The sequence below is a fragment of the Gavialis gangeticus genome, unplaced genomic scaffold (assembly GCF_001723915.1).
Source record: "Gavialis gangeticus isolate Ggan-Ray unplaced genomic scaffold, GavGan_comp1, whole genome shotgun sequence".
NCBI lineage: Eukaryota > Metazoa > Chordata > Crocodylia > Gavialidae > Gavialis > Gavialis gangeticus.
The window spans coordinates 102,949,641-102,969,023 of NW_017729024.1; the positions used below are offsets into that span (position 1 = coordinate 102,949,641).

Consider the following 19,383-nt stretch of genomic DNA (forward strand, 5'->3'; position numbering starts at 1 on the left):
CTGGTCACTAGGTGCTGGGCTCTGAGCATTTTAATTCATAGGTCCTAATCTGGATTTATCCATGTGTGTTAATCATATCATATTGATGTGTTCATTTTTCCATTCATGATTTGAATGAGAGAAACCAAAATGAATTAAAATTCCCTAAAATGTAACATGGTAAAGGAATTATGTTGAAGCTGTATAACCATGCTGGAATGGCAGCACTGTCTAGGGGTTGTCCTCTAAAAGTATAGGCATGCATAGGCAGATCCAGGATTTTTAAAAGGCAGATGCAGAAACAGCAACCGGCACTGCAGGGATGACTACACACCCCCACTGTCAGGTCCCTGCCTCCCTCTCTACTTATGCCTTTGAGCCCAAGAAGGGGAGATCTACTAACTACCACTGCTATCCAGGCGGCTCCTGTCCTGCTCCATCCAGGGCTGCAGAGAGCACTTGTGCAGGGAGCTATGCTTATCTAGGGACAGCAGCAGTGGAGTGTGGGTTCCCTCTTCCTGCACCTATTCCTAGGCTGGTGGGGAACACACAAGGGGATCAAGCTGCCCACCATCATTGCTGTCCCTGGCTAATCCCAGCTCCCTGCACAGCCCAGTTGAAGTGGGACAAGAGCAGCCCTGGAGCTGGGGGCAACCACAATGGAGGACAGAAAGGGAGGGAATGGAAGGGGAGGGGAGGTAGTGCTGAGCATGGAGAAGGGAAGGGGTGCCAAGCCAAGAGGAGTGGGTTCTTACCTGCTGTGGGAACTTTAAAATAGTCCCTGGCTGCAGCTTCCCTCACTTGGTCCAAAAGTGGGGTGCAGCTATACCACCCCTGTAGGCACAAGCTGAATGAATTGCTTGCTTCACAGGTAGGGTCCCTTGAGCAAGCCATGCTGGATGCCCTCGTGTTGGACAGAGTGGATTTTGTGAAATTGCTCATAGAGAATGGAGTAAGCATGCATCGTTTTCTCACCATCTCCCGACTAGAGGAATTGTACAATACGGTAGGGCCTAGCTAAGGCAAATTTTCTATCTGTTCATTCATTTGTTTCACCTCACTCACACTGTCATGGCACAATGAAGTGCAGCACAGCCAATGCTCTCTCTATAAATGAATTCCCATTTTCTTACATCACAAGTCAGGTTTGACTTCTTGCAATGAGGACAAGCCATATCTTGCTTGCTTATGTTGACTGTACAGACACCCTGTAATATGATTAAATACACCCCACTGAAACTGCAGAAAATACCTGTTGCCTGATGGGAGTTGTAGTTCAGCATGATAGACCTTCGGGTTGGGCTGCCTGATGGTTGGGAGGATATTGTGGCAAGCTAGAGAATTGTGGAACAATACTATGTGACTCCAAAGGGTACAAAAAGATGAGAGAATATTTGGTTTTCAAAAACTGTTCTTTGTATTTAATGTATTCTTCCCTGCACATAAATTAATCCCACATTTTCAGGTTCAATTTTAAGAAAAAGCACCTTTTTTGTGAAATATAAGTCAGTAACTACAGATAAAGTGCTTGAACTGCTCCTGTCTTTAATGAATCCCACAGAAGAATCAAGTAACTATGGAAAAAACCCAAAAGGTCAAGAAAATCCAAAATAAAAAGCACTCTTTATATCAAAGGTCACTTTGCCTAGGGCCCACCATATTGTCTTCAGCCTAAACTTCATGTCATTGCATAATAAAACAAATATTTTTAGTTAAAAGGAAAATGTTCACAGATTTAAACAAAAGCAGATGCCTGTTAAAAGGCCAGATGTGAATTACTGTTCTGGATTCAAGCTTCATATGACATACAAAGCCAAAGTCCTGGATCCAACAGGCCTAGCTTTAGTAATTCAAAATCCAACTTCCCTTAATTCTTTGAGGAATATGGAATGGCTGTATTGACATCATGAGTACATGCATGTTTCTAGTTTGACTTCTCCAGTTCTCAGATTTGACCTCTCCTAAAAAAATGTGAGCAAAGCACATTCATTTAATTTGTGTTTTGAAAGAATGGATCAGATTGTTGTCTTTTAAATATTTTAAATTTAAACTCAAACATTTTTTAGTTGGGTGTTAGAAATTTTCAGCATCGCTGGTCTTTTTCAAATGATAAACGTAGGGTCCCCTGTAAAACAAATATAAATAAAGAAAACCTATTTGGAGTGTTTTAGACATCCCTGCCTCATAAGTATATCCAGTTCTGCCTGATTTCCTGTCAGCTCACCCTTGCGAGTTGTTTCCTGGCTCTGCAGCTTCAGTGATGACTTGCCTCAGGGTGAAGTTACATGTGACACTTAGAATATACTAAATCTATTGAATGTTGAAGTTAGACCGTGCTGTGAACAGTTGCATGCTAAGGGTTGATACCATTTCTTGCCTTCACAGCTCTGACTTGCTACTAGAGGCAGGCAGAGGCTAGCAGCCAGGATGTCTGGACTTTATCCCTGATTTATCAAGGGTGGGGATGGGGTGGGGAATGGGAGCAGTGCATGTTGGGTTGCTGGAAGTCTGCAAATTGCTCATTTTATTTTCATGGAGCAGAATGAAGTTACCCTAACATGAGCTTGGAACACAGCCCCGAGTTAACCCTCTCCTGGAGTGTCGTAAATTTGGGCACTTACACACATTCAGGGAGGCTACTCGAAACACTGTAAATCCAGTGCATTGGAGCAGACTTGATTAATTGAATCTGTTGGTGGACAGAAATTAACATACTCCAGCAGCCTTCAGTGTCACATTGAAAAATGGGTTTAGCTGAACAAGCTTTAGTTCAAAACACCCTTTCACCATTTTTTCAGCATGTGGATGCTGATACATGTGACACTTGGGTACTTTTAATTAGCTCTGCTTGCTAATTAAAGTGCCCCAGTGCCTCCAGGAGCATATCTATAAACACCTGTTGAGATACTCAGAGGACACTTAGAAAGAGTTAATGAACTTTAACATGTGGATGCTCATGTTTTAAGTACCCATAGCATGATCTAAGTGTAATGTGTAACTTCACCCTCAGAGTTGGGGATCCAAGGCTCCAAAGCTTCCTTCAGAGCAGCCCAGAGACTTAGAAGACTTACCTTACCATACAGCTCTTAAGGCTCCTGAACTCCTACCCCACCTGCCTCCCACTACAGTGGAGCAAACCACTGGATCCCCAGGAACTATGGATGTTGGCCATCTGGGGCACCCAGCTACTGTGGCCTTTCCCCATTCAAGCAGAGTTCACTACCACCATTATGGACAAGATTGACTTATAATAAAAACAACACAGTAATTCTTTTAAAAGTGCCAGCTCTTAGATTTCCACTAGATGGGTGGAGGCTTCTCGTACACTGTTACCAACTATCATGTTTTAATGGCCAGTTTAACAACATTTGATGTGACTTTTTTTTTCTTAAAGATCCAACGTGAAAACAGGTTATTAACTCAAACAATCCAATATGTCATTAAAAAAATAAAGTTTCTAGCTCCCATAGCCACAAAGAAAAACTCAAGCACAGCTGTAATTGCTTGCAACACTTCCCATATGAAGGCTTCCACCATCCTCTTTATGACTGCCTGCCAAAAAGCACCGAGAAAACTGAAAACTTTTAGGTGCACTAAAACTAGAGACAGCCCTTTGTTATGAATCCCTTATATCATGAGGTCTTTTCCAAAAAATCTTTCTCTGGCCCCAGTACTTCTCAAAACCATACTATCATTAGGTATGGCCTATTGTTCAGATGTGTTACATGGGCACATATTCCATATTTGTGCTTGCCAAAGGCCAAGGAGTCTCCAAAATATAAACCACCCAAAGATTTAATTCAGCTTGTGCTGCCATTGTGCATCTTTTTATTAGCTTGTTCTTTGAGTATACAAAACTGGGATATGTTCCTTTACTGAGGAGGGAAAGTATGGGAACTTTCCAAGTGACCTGTATGGGTGTTGGATGAAACAATGCTATTTCAGTTTATTTGAAAAGAACTGATAACATTGAGTCAATGAAGGGTTATTTAAACTACTAAACTTTACATCAAAGATGTATCTTTAAGTATTTACAGTTACATCTTACACATAGCCTCTGTGCAGGGCTAAACTGTTTGATTCCTCTTTATTTGTCATTTGCAGAGACATGGACCATCCAACACTTTGTATCATCTAGTCAGGGATGTCAAAAAGGTAAGAATCCAATAGACGGTAGGTTGACAATAGTGTCCTGATTGCTTCTCGTAATTAGAGGCAGTCTCTGTTTTGCATGAGCTTTCGGTCAGATCCTTTTCCTCCACCCCTGCCATTTCAGACTATGTTGTTTGCTCGTACAGAGTCTGAAACTTCTGCACACAAAGCACAAAGAAGTTGCTGGGCTTGCTCTCTCAGTGGTTTTAGATGCTTTTGATAGAGTGCTTTTGCTAGTGGAATGGTAGGCTTTTTCATACCATGTGGATTTATGCTGTTATCTGTAGTTTTCCATTTCCATGACTATTTGGAAGCTAATTCCCATGTTGTCAGTCAGCCTCTGAGACTGTAATATAGCTGTATATCTGTATTTCTGTGCTGGATCCTAGTCCATTGCAACATTTCCAGTTACATTTTGTCTGGCATAATGTAAAAGTTGTAAAGTTCTCTATTTTCTTAACAAACTGAATAGGAAAAGGAGTAGCACAAGGCAGCAAGAAGGCAACTTGTTCTTTCTGATTTTCAGAATTTCAAGTTAGTTTCTAGTATCCTGAATAATAAAGGCCTAAAGAGGAAGGAAATTCCAATCCACTCTATTTTTAGGCACCATAGCACCAAACAAAAAGGAAAAGGAAAGAAAAGGAAAAATAAAGAAAAAGAACAGAAGACTAATTCCTAACAAGCAATAGACAAATGGGGAAGCAGGCCTAGAACATTCCCATCCATGTTCATTTTCTCTGTAAACTGCAAATGCTCACAATCCATGCTAGTATGGAACTAGTGTCTCAAGGCCTAACCTATATGCTTTTAAAGAGCATTTTTTATGAAGACTAGCTAAGTAGATAATGGTAGGAGCAAGGGAGAACTTTGTTTGAAATACAGATCAGTATTGTGGCATTCCTTTCACCAGTGACAGCTGAAGTGAGCTAATAGGGAATGGATATTCAGGGTCATCTGCATGCTACAATGTAATGGCAGATGATTGATGCAATATTTTAAATAATGTTCTTTAATATTTATTACTTTAAATAATTAAAGTTGTGGGGAGAGGGTCAGGTAGTAGGTCCCTTAAACCTACCGCACCCAAACAAAAGCAGAGTATGTCTCTGCAAGTAATTGTATCAAAGCTACAAAGCCCCATCACAGCCTAGAAAATCAGTTCACCCAATAGCACTCCACCAAATGTAGAGCTGCTACATTTGAATAGCACTGGTGTGACCAAAAGCAATCAGAACCTCCCACTTCATTTTAAATATAGATGTTGTCCCTTCTCGAGGGCCCCTGCCTTCCACCCCCACCCTGCCCCTACCTGCATTCCTGTTGGCCTTAGGCTAGTGGGGAATTTGATTAGGAGTAGGGAAAAGGTTTTCAGATTAGTGCCAAAACAATGGTCTTCACACTTTAAAACAGCCCTCTTGAAAAAGGGTTGCAGAAGGGATGAGGGATCCCTTGCCAGTCATTCTGTGGACTGCTGTACCTGTAGTGCAGATTCAGAGAAGGCCATGTTGATATGCCCTACCAGCTAGAGAGCAGTTAGCATGCATTCATATATCTCAGGGAACAGTCAGAAAATATGAAATGTCTACAGCATTAACGACACAGTTCTCATGCATAAATCCTGTGGATGGAGTACAGTACTCAAATTAAAGCCAGAGAGCTTCTAGCCAGCTAGGCCGCAGGCTTCTGTCAGATGCAAGCTAGTCTTATGTTTCTGTTAATAAGTGTGTGGTCATTTTTGTGCCTTTAAATGTCCAGAATGACAATCATCTGTCATTTAGATTAAATAGTTTCCATTACACATTCCCTTCCCTCTTCTCCCCTTTTCCTAACATTCTGTTTCCCAGGCAAAGCATTTTAAGGGTCTGTTATAACAAGGGTAATTGTGAAGTCACTTACCAAAGTTTCCCAGATCCTCTATCAAGGTATTTCAAAAGGAGCAATATGGCCCAAAATTCACATTTTTTATAAACACACTCTATAAACCAAAGACATTTTCATAAAGATTTTAAATAAATTAGTAAGACAGTACCTGCTCTCTGTGATTAAAAAACATACCAGGTAATTTCATAAAATGTAACTCTTTTTTTCTCATGAAAAACTTTTCTTTCTTCAACAACTCCCATTATATGGATTACAGCAAATGGCTTTGAATACAAATAAGCCACAATCACCCAGCCACTAGCTTTCATCAGATGTTTGCCCCATTATGGCCTGTTCTTTTCATTTGGTCAGTTATGAGCAGGAATCTGGGTTTTCCATTTCCTTCAGAAAAGCTCAGATTTTCTCCTTCAAAGGAGAAAACCGCCAAAAGCCTTGAGTTTCCCATTCCAGCCCGCAAGAAGCTGCTTGGGGCTGCAGAGGGAGCAGCAGGAGGGCAATTGGAGGCAGGGGGCACCACACATGTGTGTGTATGCACACACATGTGGCCAGCTTACAGACAGGTAGAGTGGTGGGAGCAACCCTAGCAGCTGGATACAGGTAAGTCTATGGTGGGGGTTGGAGGGCCAGGATTTGGGGACTGTCTGGGGTGCAGTGTGGGGCATGTGTGTGTGGCAGGGATGTGTGAAGGGGATGGGGGTGTGGAAGGCCGGGGAAGGGAGAGAGCAAGTACCTGCCAGTCCTGAGGAAAGATGTCCAGGCTCTGGGAGGTCAGTGATGGGGCAGGGGGACAGAGGCAGCACTCAGTGCTGCTGGTGAGCCCAGATCCATGCTGTTGCCAGTGGGGCCTGCCCGAAAGCACCTGCCCTCCACTGGGGGAAGGGGCAAGGGGGTTATTTGGGGGCAGCAGGGAGCTGTGTGGTTGGACCAGTAATGCCAAGGGCTGGTGCCCATGCTTTCAGGGGCAGGACAGCCAAGAGCTGCTGCCTGGAGGGGAGCCATGGCCAGGCCACCTATGCAGCATGGAAGCCCCAGCCCAGGGCAGGGGGTGCTACAGGCATCCCCCTCTGGGGGGCAGGGAGCTGTGGATCAGGAGTGAGGGGCACCAGCAGGGCCAGGGGACTGTGGGTCAGGAGTGAGGGGCACCAGCATGGCTGGGGGGCTGTGGCTTGGGAGTGAGAGGCAATGGCATGGGCAGGAGAAGGGCACTGGCATATCACAGCTGCTCAGCACCACAAAGCAGCTGGAGTTGGGGGGACAGCCGCAGCTGGACCCGTGTCCTCGTGAATAAAGGGTGCAGGGGGAGCTGTGATTTCCCATGATAAACAAAATCAAAATCAAACACCACAATGTATCGGTACTTAGAATGTATTTTATTCTAATGATTGAAACACTGGTAGGCTTACAAATTGCTTTAAAATTGTAAATATAGTAATAAAATATTGTGTTCAACTGATACATACATACATATATATATATATACACATATATATATCTCAGCTGGCTAGTAGGGGAACCAATTGCTCAGGTGATGACAAGCTGTCAAGACTTCTCCCAGCCTGCCTGCCCATATATATATATAAAAAAATCCCAAATTCTCTGATTAAAAAAACCCCAAAGTTACATTTTTCCAAGATTAAAATGAAACACTATGTATATATATCTTGGAAAAATGTAACTTTGGGGTTTTTTTAATCAGAGAATTTGGGATTTTTAAACAGAGAAAACCAGGATCCCTGATTACGTGACAAGTCCATGGCATGCTGGGAGAAGTCTTGACAGCTTGTCATCACCTGAGCAATTGGTTCTCCTGCTAGCCAATCAATCAATAAATCAGTCGACAGACTTGACACCATTTGAAATGCAACCACAGTCTTGAAAATAACCTGTTAATTTAATGTATCATTATTTGACAGCCAAATCGTTCACTGTGTTTGACAAAAACAGATTGGTGTGTTGAATGCAATCTTTTAGTTTATATAAATTTTGAAGTTCCATAGCTAAACTTCCAAAGGGGTTTGATATTTTATCACCTTAAGGTGGCACTTCCAGGACATGCATCATCTCTATGCATTTTTTAACACATGAAATTGGTTGTAATTTAAACATTATTCCACCATAAAATATGAATCTTGTACAGCTTCTGCATACTTGGAATTTACAGAATAAAAAAATGGCTGCTTGCAAAAAGATATGAAAACAAGGTTGAACCTACCACAGTAGGTCTTTCTGGGAATCTTAAGATGTACCCCTTAATTTGGGAGAATCCAAGGTTGGCAGAAGTTTTGATAATAATGCAGGGATTCCTTTAGAACAAACTGTTTATGCAAACAGGAACTCACACTTGCTTTCAATCCTCTGTTTTGTGGATTCTATTTCACCTTCTCCTGAGGTTTTCCATTTATCACTGTGAAGACTTTTACCTGTGAAATCCCAGAGTAGCTATTCACAAAAGCTCAGAGAATAAATAATTATCAATTTAAATTCTTCATGTATCAATTAATAAAGAGAATACTCTCTCCTTTCTTATTACTTTGGTTCATAAAGAACTGTACTCATCATCTTCTGATCCCCTCAATTCATTAAGTGCATATGCGGCCAAAGTTATATGCCTTATTTGCGCAAATTGTCTCACTGTCGTCAGTGAAACTCCTGTCAGAATTTGACACAATAGTATTTAATTTCAGCACTCTCCAATGATGCACTCAAAATAACGAAAGGGAAGGAAGAGAGTTTATCCATCTGACACTCTTTCCATAAGAAGAGATTGCCCTCTATTGGTTGCAACATAAAAAAAAAAAAAAGAAAATAATAGATTCCATCCTAATTTTAAACTAGAATCATCAAGGGTTATAAAGATTAACAAGTCAATATTTCCTTCCAAGGAGTTGATATTAATTCTGATAACTCTGATAAATAATTCTGATAATTTGAAATACTGACTATGTAGTATTTCAAATTACATCACTTTGGGTTCTGGTTTTCTATATTTGCAAACAGCTGTTGTAGTTATATCTTCACTTAGCATGTTTGAGCTATGATTAATTTCTCAATATGGAGAATCAGAAATACTCATAATCTGTTACTAGTGAAAACAGTTACAAGATAATGAGAGCAATGCTATACATACATTTGTAATATGATGTGGGAAATTACTGTTGTAGAGAAATAATGCATCTGTATTACAAAGCTTACTTGAACATTAATGCAGAAACTACAGTATCGTTGGGTTAAACCATGAAGCATTTGCAGTAGTTTGCTAAAATTTATTATTAAATATTATTGTTAAAAATTGGAAGCAGTTCATCTCCTACAAAAAGTATGTGTTTGGTATGTGTGGGAGTAAGCTGTCATACACTCTGCACCTGGATAATTTTTTCTCATGTGGGTAGTCCTATCAACTATAATAAAATTACTTGTTACCTATAATTATTCCTATGCATGCTGTTGGGATTGAGCTCTGTGTATGGTATGTATTCTAGAATATGTGTTTCTGCTACGATTTTATGAGGTTTCTTTAATAAATCATTCCCTTTAATTAAGCCAAATGAAACTTTCAAAACTGTATTGGGGATTTTGACTCATCTTCTGTTACATTTATTTTATTGGAAGATATATGTCTAAATGTCATACAGGCCTTTGAAAAACTAAATCATTGCATAGTAAAGTGTCAAGTCCAATTTTCTAATATATGTTATAGCATGTTGTATTTTATGTTTAGAGTGCATAGTCATAATTGCAGAGTAATAACTGTAATTTTTGTCAATTAACATGTTTCTGTTGCAGAAAATTAATGTGTAAGGTGATCAATTTGCTCCCATTTAAATCAGTGTTAAAGAGCTCCAATTCTATGTCACTTCAATATTAGTTGCTCCCATTTCTGCCATGGCCTAAAGTTCATCCTTTACCTTTAGAGTGGTAGAAAGTTAAACATATGTATTATATGATATCTTGTAATTGGTTTGGATTTTAAATGAAACGACAAACAGCAGGCCACCACACAGTACTTTGTCAGGTAAGATCTGCACTGACTGGAACATTATGAAGAGAGAAAATAGGTAGTTGGGTGGAGTGAGGGGATATTTTTTATGAGACAAGTTAACTTTCATTAAACATTCAGAACACAGACACTTTACTAGCTAATCTTTAGTGCAGCTTCACAAAATTTAACAATAGCAGCCAATAGCAAGGAGCAGTGCAGACACATACTGCTGCAGGGGGCAGTTCTGGAAGGCATTTTGCCCCAGAAAGCAGAATGCCTTCTCCTACAAAATCCCTCTGCAGCCATCCCCCTTTACAGAATGGTTTCTCATCCCAGGTCCATCTCTGCAACAGTGCAGTGGACCACAGCTGAGGAGATCACCTCCCCCATCTATCCCCACCTCTTTGAAACCTTATGTGCATCTATTGAAACAGACACAAAACTCTCCTTATGCTCAGGACCTGTGGGACCGCATGTCTCTCCTGCCTGCTGCACAAGTGAATGGAAGTGCCCTCAACATCCATTCTGCAGATATGTAACAGCCAGAGAGCATCTGTCCTTCACACTCATGCATCACTGCTCTAAATCCAATAAACACATCTGCAGCAAAGTCAGGCAGATGTGCAAAACCTCTATAGGTCTCTGTCTGCAAACTATTCCCAATGAGAAAAAGAGGTAACATTCATAAAAAATAATCAGTGAATTAGTAATCCTCATGCAATGACAATATTAAAGTAACTTCAGCTTTATTGCAGTCTGTGCTGTATAACACTATAGCAAATGTGATAGTTTTAATAAAGGACATTAAATAGGTTCTAAGGGGAAAAGTGTAGCTTTACAGTAAAAATTATGATTTTACTACAGTTTTTTTTATCTTCACTAATTGACTTCTTAGGCTGTGTCTATCATTAATTGATCTAGAATTATCATGTGCCAAACAGTATGACACAGTACAATGAGATAATTAGATCTGGGCAAGTTATTCAGAATGGCACTTTTATGAAATAGGCCTCTTTTTCTGTTTGTGAATTATTGAACAGGTCTGTATGACCTTAGCCCTGGGCTGCCCATTCCACTTTGTGATCGATACAAAGCTTTCTCTTCTATAGAGAAGGCTGGATAAGAATACGTGTACCATCTTTGCAGTGTTGGCTTTCCATCTTTGGATCCCAAAGGAACTGTTCAATAGGAGATCTTTGAGATCAACTCCCTATGAGATTTGATGATGGGATAAAGTGTATAGTGCATAGACCTGCCTTCCTTGAGGCTACTGTTTTGTTATCTTCTGGCTTATTCTGTATGCATGGTTACCATATTCATTGTGACAGTGTCTGAACACCTTCTATAGCGCATTGAACAAAGTGACTGTCAACATTTGCCCTGACACTTCTCTGCCTTGAGTGCAGTTGAGTGCTTTCTTTTGGATTTCTCAATTAAAATGCACACATGTGAAGAGTTGCCTAATGTTTATGTTACAGAAGGCAGGGGCAAAGAAATGTTCTAGTTCTCTCAGTAGAAGGTTCTCAATTGGCCTTACATCACAGGGTTTCTTTGATTAGGATTCAATACTGGCTATGTACAAATGTTCAAGCAACCTGAGAGAAATCCCTTGGGTTTGTTTTCCTTGTAGAAAAACATACCTGAACAAACGTTTGAGTGCCAGCCCACTGCACACATCTCAGCATGCTCTACAGGCTCCGCAGTCTGCCTGTCAATAGATGACAGCAGTATACAGGGTGGCCCTAATTGGCTGACCCAGATTGCCTTCCAGTCTGTCTCTCTCTGCGGCACAATGCGGGGATTGTAAAGGGCACCCTGCTTGGCTGGAGCAGTAAAGTCCAGCCTGAGTTATGCACTGTCTCCCTGTGGGAGGATCTGGGAACCAAGCGTGCTGGGATACCAAAGGACTGTGCTGTGGCTTCTCTCAGGGTAAAAACAAACAGTGCTTGACACAGCATTTGTGGCACCATAATTTTTTTTTTATGGCAGCACAAATAGTGAGCAAATAGACACCTTTGCCTTTTGTTGTGCTGTGACAACAGGTAGCGTAAAATAGTGCTGCTTTATCATGACAGGTGTCTGTTTGCTCTTTGACAAGATAGTACAGGTAGCCCAGACCTGCCCGCACTCTTCAGCTGCCTGCCAGCTAAGGTGGTGCCACTAACTATAACTGGAGGTGGTACTGTTTATCCTTGACTCTGGAGCTCTGTGGGTAAAGCACTGTGGTTGCATCTACATGTGCAACTAATTCAAAGCAATAAACTCCAGTGGAGTCAGCTGCTCCTAGGCACAGCATCTACACATGTGTCCAGGGCCACATGTGTAGATGCTGGGGCAGAGCAGCCCTGGACTGGCAGGGGAGTCTGGAGGGGGTCAGCTCTGGGTGGCAGCATCAGGCAGCAGAGGAGCTGGCTGGGGCAGTGCAGGGCTAGGCAGCAGGCCGTCCCCATCCATACTGTAACACCCTTGTGCCCCAGCCAACCCTTGTCAGTTCACTGGAAGTTCACTGCATGGTGGCTCCTTTAATCTTGCAGTTTCCCCTGTGCACTCCCCCTCTCCCCCCACCACTGATTGGCACAGGGGCCCCACTGCTCACTCCTGATGGCCAAGAGGTGAAAACCACAGTTTTAAATATGGCATGGTTTTTGCCTCGTGCTGCTTGCTGCTGACCAGCCAGGAGGCAAAAACCACACCACATTTAAAAAGGTTGTTTTCACCTCCCAGCAGTGAGTGACAGGGCCTCTCCACCAGTCAGAGGTGGAGGGTGGGCATGCAGGGGAAACTGTAAGATTAGAGTTGCCACCATGCAGCAAACTTTCTTTCAGTAGGTCCTACAGCTGTCTACACTTGTGTTTCAGTGTATGTAAGTATTCTACCATTATACAGTACTGTCCCCAACAGTACTATCTTATGACACAGTTAATTAATTTACTGCTCCCTAATATGGGTGCACATTAGGGATGTGCAAAACAGGCCCTATTCGATTCAGATTCAGATTCGGCCCGAAATCAAGGACAGTGATTCGATTCGGCTGAATCTGAAGATTCGATGCTGATTCAGAGAATCAGCGATTCGGACATAGACACAGATTCATGGAGCGTCCCACATTCACATGGAGTGTCCCACAGGAGTGCAGAGGGGCCCTCCACATGCTCAGTGGCAAACCCAGAAGTGGACCGGAAGTAGTTCTGGTCCACTTCTGGGTCTGCTGGGGAGCACACTGGGGGCCCTTCCCTGCACCTCCCCAGCTCAGCGATCAGCTGCAGGGGGACCCTGGGTACCCCCCCAGACCCAGGAGGCACCAGTCACCAAGCCAGGGAGGTGCTGGAGTGTGCTGGATCCACTTCCAGGTCTGCTGCCGAGCATGCTAGGGAGTCCCTCCATGCTTCAGCAGGACACTCCATGCACCCCAATATCGCAGTGTTCACGAGCCCCTGCTACCTAGAGGTATGTAGAAAAAACATCTAAAGCTGTCTTTATGTCCGAATCTCCGAATCTTTCCGAATCTCCAAATCGATCCAGAGGGTTCCTATTTAATTTGGAGAGATTAAAGGGTCCTCTGATTCAATTTGGATTCAGAGATTCGGCCACCAAATCAGGCTGAATCTCTGCTGAATCGAATCGGGGACCGAAGCTTCACACAACCCTAGTGCACATGTAGATGGTGATGATTTCCTACAGAACTAATTAGTCAGCTGAAGTAAAGTGCACTTGTAGATGCGCCCTGTTTCATTTTTTTTTGCTCTGCAGAATTGGTCATTGTTAATATAAAGCCAAGAATATAGAATAGCAGTGTAGTATCTTTACAGTGTTTCCTTAGCCCTCATTCCCTGCCTCTCTCCCTCCCTGCCCCCCACCCCACCAAAAAAAAAAAATCTACCCAAGGAGTGCACTTTTTAACTCCTATCTCCAAAATTGAGAAACTCTATGAAATTGCCTGGAAAGTGTTCAGATACTGTAGTGATGACCTTAAAATAGACTGATTTTGGGGAATCCTACAAATCCAGATATTTACAAGGGAAAGCTACTAGCCTCTCCTTTTGGAACCTGTTCTATTTTCATTGTCCTTGAAGTACTGCATGTGGGTAGGTAGGGAAGTTTATAGGAAGGAGGAGATCAGGAAGGGAGCCCAGAAAAGCAATAACAATTTAACTTTGAGTTGTTCCTTTCATTCCCCACACCCCACAAAAAATCCCAAATTATTTATAGCTTTGTAATTGCTGCTGAAATGCAACTACCACATGGGTGGCGCTCAGAAATGCAAATGGGAAAGAATAGTTTTCCCAGGGAAACTATGGCAAAGCCCTTCACTTCTGTAAAGCATTGCCAAAACTTCAGATCCAAACACACAAAGGGCAAAAGCAACATGCTCTTACATGCACTCAGCATAAAAATGCAAAGTTCAGGCATACTCAAAGTGCACGGGGCTGCATGTGTGCTTCCTCAGTCTTAAGCTTTGAAAGTTAATCCAAGTTTATGCCAGTACTAGAACAGATCCAAAATAGGGCAGCAAAGAATTGGAAGTGGCTTTTCAGGACAAAAGGGTTTTTTTGTCACAGAGGTGACTCCATCACTCCAAGGGCTCATTTTTCAAAGCAATATATAGGAAAAAAGCAGTGTAGTTCCCATTGGCTTTAAGATTCTTGTGCTGAAAACATTGATTCAAGGATTGTACAATGGAATATACTGGGTCCACAAGAGGGCAGTATCTGAAAAAAATCACTGGGTTTGTAGATTTGCTGATAAAAATCAAAATACAACAGAGAACTGGATAAGAATGAGAACCACTTGATGATCATTACAGCTTTTTAAGGTGCCCTGTCCCATGGATAGCATGTTTAGCAAAGAGAAGCAACTTGTGAGTCAATTTAATCTGGTTTACAAAGCATATGATTACAGGTTTCCTTGACTCTGGCAATTTTTTTTGAAAGAAATGCAGCTCGTGCAAATGTTAAATCCAATAGAGTGAATATCTTGTTAATTGACCTTCCCCCCCCCTTCCTTATATTTGATAAGTGCACTACTGTCATGAAGACATACTCTCTGGAAGAAGTGGAATCACAGCTAAGGAGCTGTTAGTTTGAGTGCAAATGGTATAGAGCTGCCTTCACAAATGGCTGACAAAGGTAGGCAGACATGGCAGCTCAAACGAAACCTAGTATAAACATATTCAGGAGGAGAGATATTGTGGGCAGATGGTACAGCAGCCTCACTACCCAGAGAGACTAGAGTTCAACAAGTGTGCTTGACCTTTTGGAAAATGCCTGGTCCTCATGCTTTTTTGTTCTGCAGTGGTGTTTCTTGTTTCCCCCAGCTGAAGAATTTGAATACTGTTTTCTGACGCTATTATCTTCTGTTACCAACAACAACTTCCGCACCTTCTTATTTAATTTATGTCTTCTTTCCAAGCGAGAATATCCAGGTTTCGGTTGGATCTATTTTAAGGTGAATTGATTAACCAGCATAATAATACATTCCTGTTACTTAACTATTTCAGTTGTTTTACTCTAATGTAGATAGTTATAATGCTGAATCGTGTCCTTAATAATCAGCTTTATCTTTTGTCTGTTTTTCTTTTTTCTTTCATTTGATAGGGAAATCTACCTCCAGATTATAGAATAAGTTTGATTGATATTGGACTAGTGATTGAATATCTGATGGGAGGGGCTTATCGCTGCAACTACACCCGAAAACGATTCAGAACCCTCTACCACAACTTGTTTGGCCCCAAGAGGGTAAGGAGTGATCCTGTAACTCTGCTGTCAAGTAATAAAGACACTGCAAGTCAGGAAAGCAAGGGAATAAATATTGATTGTTTCCTAGCTGTTTCTAAATTTTAGAAAAGCAACATTTCTCTCTACTGGTTGTCCACTATGGTCAGGGTTTTGTATGTAATAAGCAATTGCCTTTCTGTGATCTACTGACAGTCAGCCACTGACCCTGTTTTTCATGGACTTGATGCAGAATTATTGGGTGAGGTCCTGATGCCTGTCAAGGTTAGACTTGGATCATAAAATCACCCCTTCTGGCCTTAGAAGCTCTATGTATGAATATATACATGCAAAGCCTTTTGAAGGAACTATGGCTTGGTGCAAACATTGCATTTTTTTCAGTTTAGGTGGTCAGAAACAGGTGTATACCTGTAACAAAACATAAGTTCAGGGCACATAGACTGGTTTCAAAATGGCAGATCCTAGTCTAAGATAGATCTGGATCCATGTAGTATCAGATTTACTCAAACTAGGTTGGACTGGGCTATCAAACGTCAGTGCGGGGTCCATTCATGAATCAAGGTAGGTCACTATCTACCCATATCCCAGGGGACTTTGCAGAACCTCCTAACCCTCCCTCACAGGGTGCTGTGCCTTGGCTACCCCGTCTCCAAGCTCCCTGTCTGACAGCAGCAAGTAGGACAGAGGTGGGGTGGACAGTGATGCTCCTGAGCCACTGTGGGAAGGCAGTGTCAGCAGCACACCCCAAATTCCTGGCCCAAGTCAAGGGGGGTACAGATCACCCGCAGCCAGTGGCAAATTCCTGGCTGAGGCCACTTCTCCGCAGCTGTGGGGTCATGGCTGTCCCAGAGAGGTGGTTTCATCCAGTAATTTGGCACTGGCTCAAGCGGGGGAAGAAATCCTGCATGCCCCTCCCAGACTCCTTGTAGAACTGGGTCCTGGAGTTCAGGATACAGCAGGGACACTCTGGACCCTGTGTTGCAGTGGCTTCACAAAGGACTTAGAGGATTTTCCCTGTGGAGCCAGTGCCAAATTCCTGCTGCAACACAGGGTCCCAGGGTCCTGGACACAGCAGGGACACTATGCCCCACTGGCTGGGAACACGGGGTGTGCCACTGGCACTACCTCCCCCAGTAGCTCACCAAACCCACACTCCTCCCCCACTTCTATCCTGGCTGGGGTGTCCTGACCAAAGCCCAAGGACCCCCATGCTGCTGAGCGGAGCAAGCGTGCCTCCCTCCACTGTCTGCCTATAGCTGCCTGCCAGGTGAGAGGGCAGCAAGGGGAGGCATGTGTCTGACAGCCAGTCAGGGATGAGACAGCCATTCATCAGCATTTAGCTGCCATCGGCAATGTCTGACATGCTGGGAGGCAGGAGCACCCCAACCACAGAGCAAACGCGAGTCCATTCGCTAACAGCCCAATCAACGCAGCGTAGAGAAACCTGCGTAGATTGGATCAGTTCTGCCTTAGGCTTGTTGACTGTCTGTACTTAGCCTAAATTCTCTTTCTGTGTGTTCATCATCTTGGGACTGCATAAAGGAATTATAACAACAATAAAATATATCTATACCTTGGCTTTGGTGGGCTTGAAACTTCTCTTATTGTTAAGACAATAGGTACAGGACAGTGACACACTTTTGTATGCTTTGAAGCCTAGGTCTTTACTGTGTTACCCAGGGTTGGATCTGGAGTAATTTTACTGTCTTCATAGAGCAAACAGCTGCTTATTCTTGTTCCCAAAGAAATTGCTTCAGATTCACAGATGTGTAATTTAGAACAGATCTTGATCCTTTGTTACTTGTATTTATTTCTCTTAGCTTACTCTCTAGCTGTCACACTCATTTCATGTCTGGGTTCATATCCACATATGTCCAGGTGATGCACATGAATATGACTTCAGCAGTCTTAGATGTTTGCCATACCATACACCAACTTCTGTGAAATGTTTACATCAAAAGAGAAACTGGAGGACTGTTGGGTTTGTTGGCTGGTTTTGCCAGTTCCACCCTGGACAAGACATTTCTGTTATTCTGGGCTTTTTTCTAGCAGTTCTTTTCTCTGCAGAGAAATGGTCCCTTCCCTTAGCCACTCAGTGGAAAAGCTATATAAACTGAGGCCTTGTAAACCTTGAGTCAGATTGATGGGCCCTTTGTATCACCACAGCAATTCAAAGGAGCCATAAAGCTGCAGAAAATCCCTGAGACACTGCATTGCTTCCTCTGACATGGGGCTGTGCTAGGGATAAGAGTATAGCCTGAATGCTAATATACTCCAGCAATCCTCAACAGGTTTGATTGCCCCTTAATAGACTATCCCTGAAACTGTTCCTAAAACATCCCTAAGATTATTCTAACTTATGCTAAGGGATAAATTTATGCCATATTGAAGAGAAAGGTAGGGGGTGGTGTTTGGCAGAAGGTACATTAAGACTATGTATTTTTGTTTATAATATTCTAGGCTTTTTCATTAGACCTTTTCCATGCCTATGAGCAGCATATATAAGCTATTTCTTAACTTTTTTTTGTACAGCCAAAGGCCCTGAAACTGCTTGGAATGGAGGTAGGTGACTTGTAACAAATATTTAGGTTAATTTCTCACCAAACAGATTATCATCATTTACTGTAGTTGAGTTTCATTTTGGCAACCATACTAGTAAATGAGAAATTAGCTCTGAATGAGAAATAAGTCACAAATAATCATAATTTTCATCAAGATACATTGCTTATTTAAATGCAAACAGAAAATCAGTTTCTCAATATGCTTGATCAACAATACTGAGCAATAAGGACAGAGGATAGCCTTCTGTCACCTGAACTTTCTGATGAAAAGCACACATATGCATTTAAACAGTTCATGTGACTTGAAACCAATATCCCAGGCCAGTAACCATAAAAACTGAAAGGCTTTCTGGGAAGTGAAGCAAATAATGCAGAATTCTTTATGCACATAAAATTTATGTTGACCTTTGTCTTAGGGTCTTGCCACTCCCTTCCTCTTAGTATGAAAAGTCAGGGGTGACTTGAAATTTTGGGGGATGTAGGGGTGTGAAGAATGCTAGTTTGTCACTCCAGCAGCTAGATATTCCAGGATCCCTGACCCATTACCTGCCATTGCACCCAAAAGCAGGAGATAGCCACAAGTCAAATGCTTCTGTTAAAATGGGGCCAAATTCTTATGTTCTTGTTCCTTGTGAATAGTGTCCTACTCCACAGATCACTTTGTTTACTTCCCCTGGACCACCTGAGAAGTATGAGGCTATTCACTGTGAGCAAGGGTATCCACGTCTGGCTCATAAGCAGTAGGACTGGCCTTAGCAATTAAATTGTTGTTAAATTTCAGAGTGAACACCCTTAGTTAGCTGCACATGTGCAGTTCGCCCTTCTCTCAGCAGTTGTTGCAGGCTGTTTGCCAACTGCATCATCTCACATTTTTCTCCCACATTCAAGAATTTCTTCAGTATGCTAAAAGATGAAGATTTTGGCTGCCTATAGACATGCTCCGATGCATTCTAATTAGAATGTGTCAAAGCAGACTCGATTAATCACTCTAAAATCTAATCTAATTAACATCATTGCAGCATCGTGTGTATTAAGTCCTGTTCCCCCTCCCCCTCCAGCATTTCAAAATGGCCATGGGAGCACTTTAATTAAAGCTTAT

At 42.2% G+C, this 19,383-nt stretch overlaps 1 protein-coding gene across 1 annotated transcript in view; it reads left to right on the plus strand.

Moving 5' to 3' along the window:
* TRPM3 (transient receptor potential cation channel subfamily M member 3) overlaps positions 1-19,383 on the plus strand; it is a 335,439-nt gene that overhangs the window by 196,139 nt on the left and 119,917 nt on the right. Inside the window, exons 11-14 of the mRNA XM_019517468.1 lie at positions 851-985; positions 4,084-4,134; positions 15,586-15,726; positions 18,256-18,285. Of these exons, the coding sequence (XP_019373013.1) occupies positions 851-985; positions 4,084-4,134; positions 15,586-15,726; positions 18,256-18,285 (357 nt within the window). The remainder of the gene's footprint in view (positions 1-850; positions 986-4,083; positions 4,135-15,585; positions 15,727-18,255; positions 18,286-19,383) is intronic.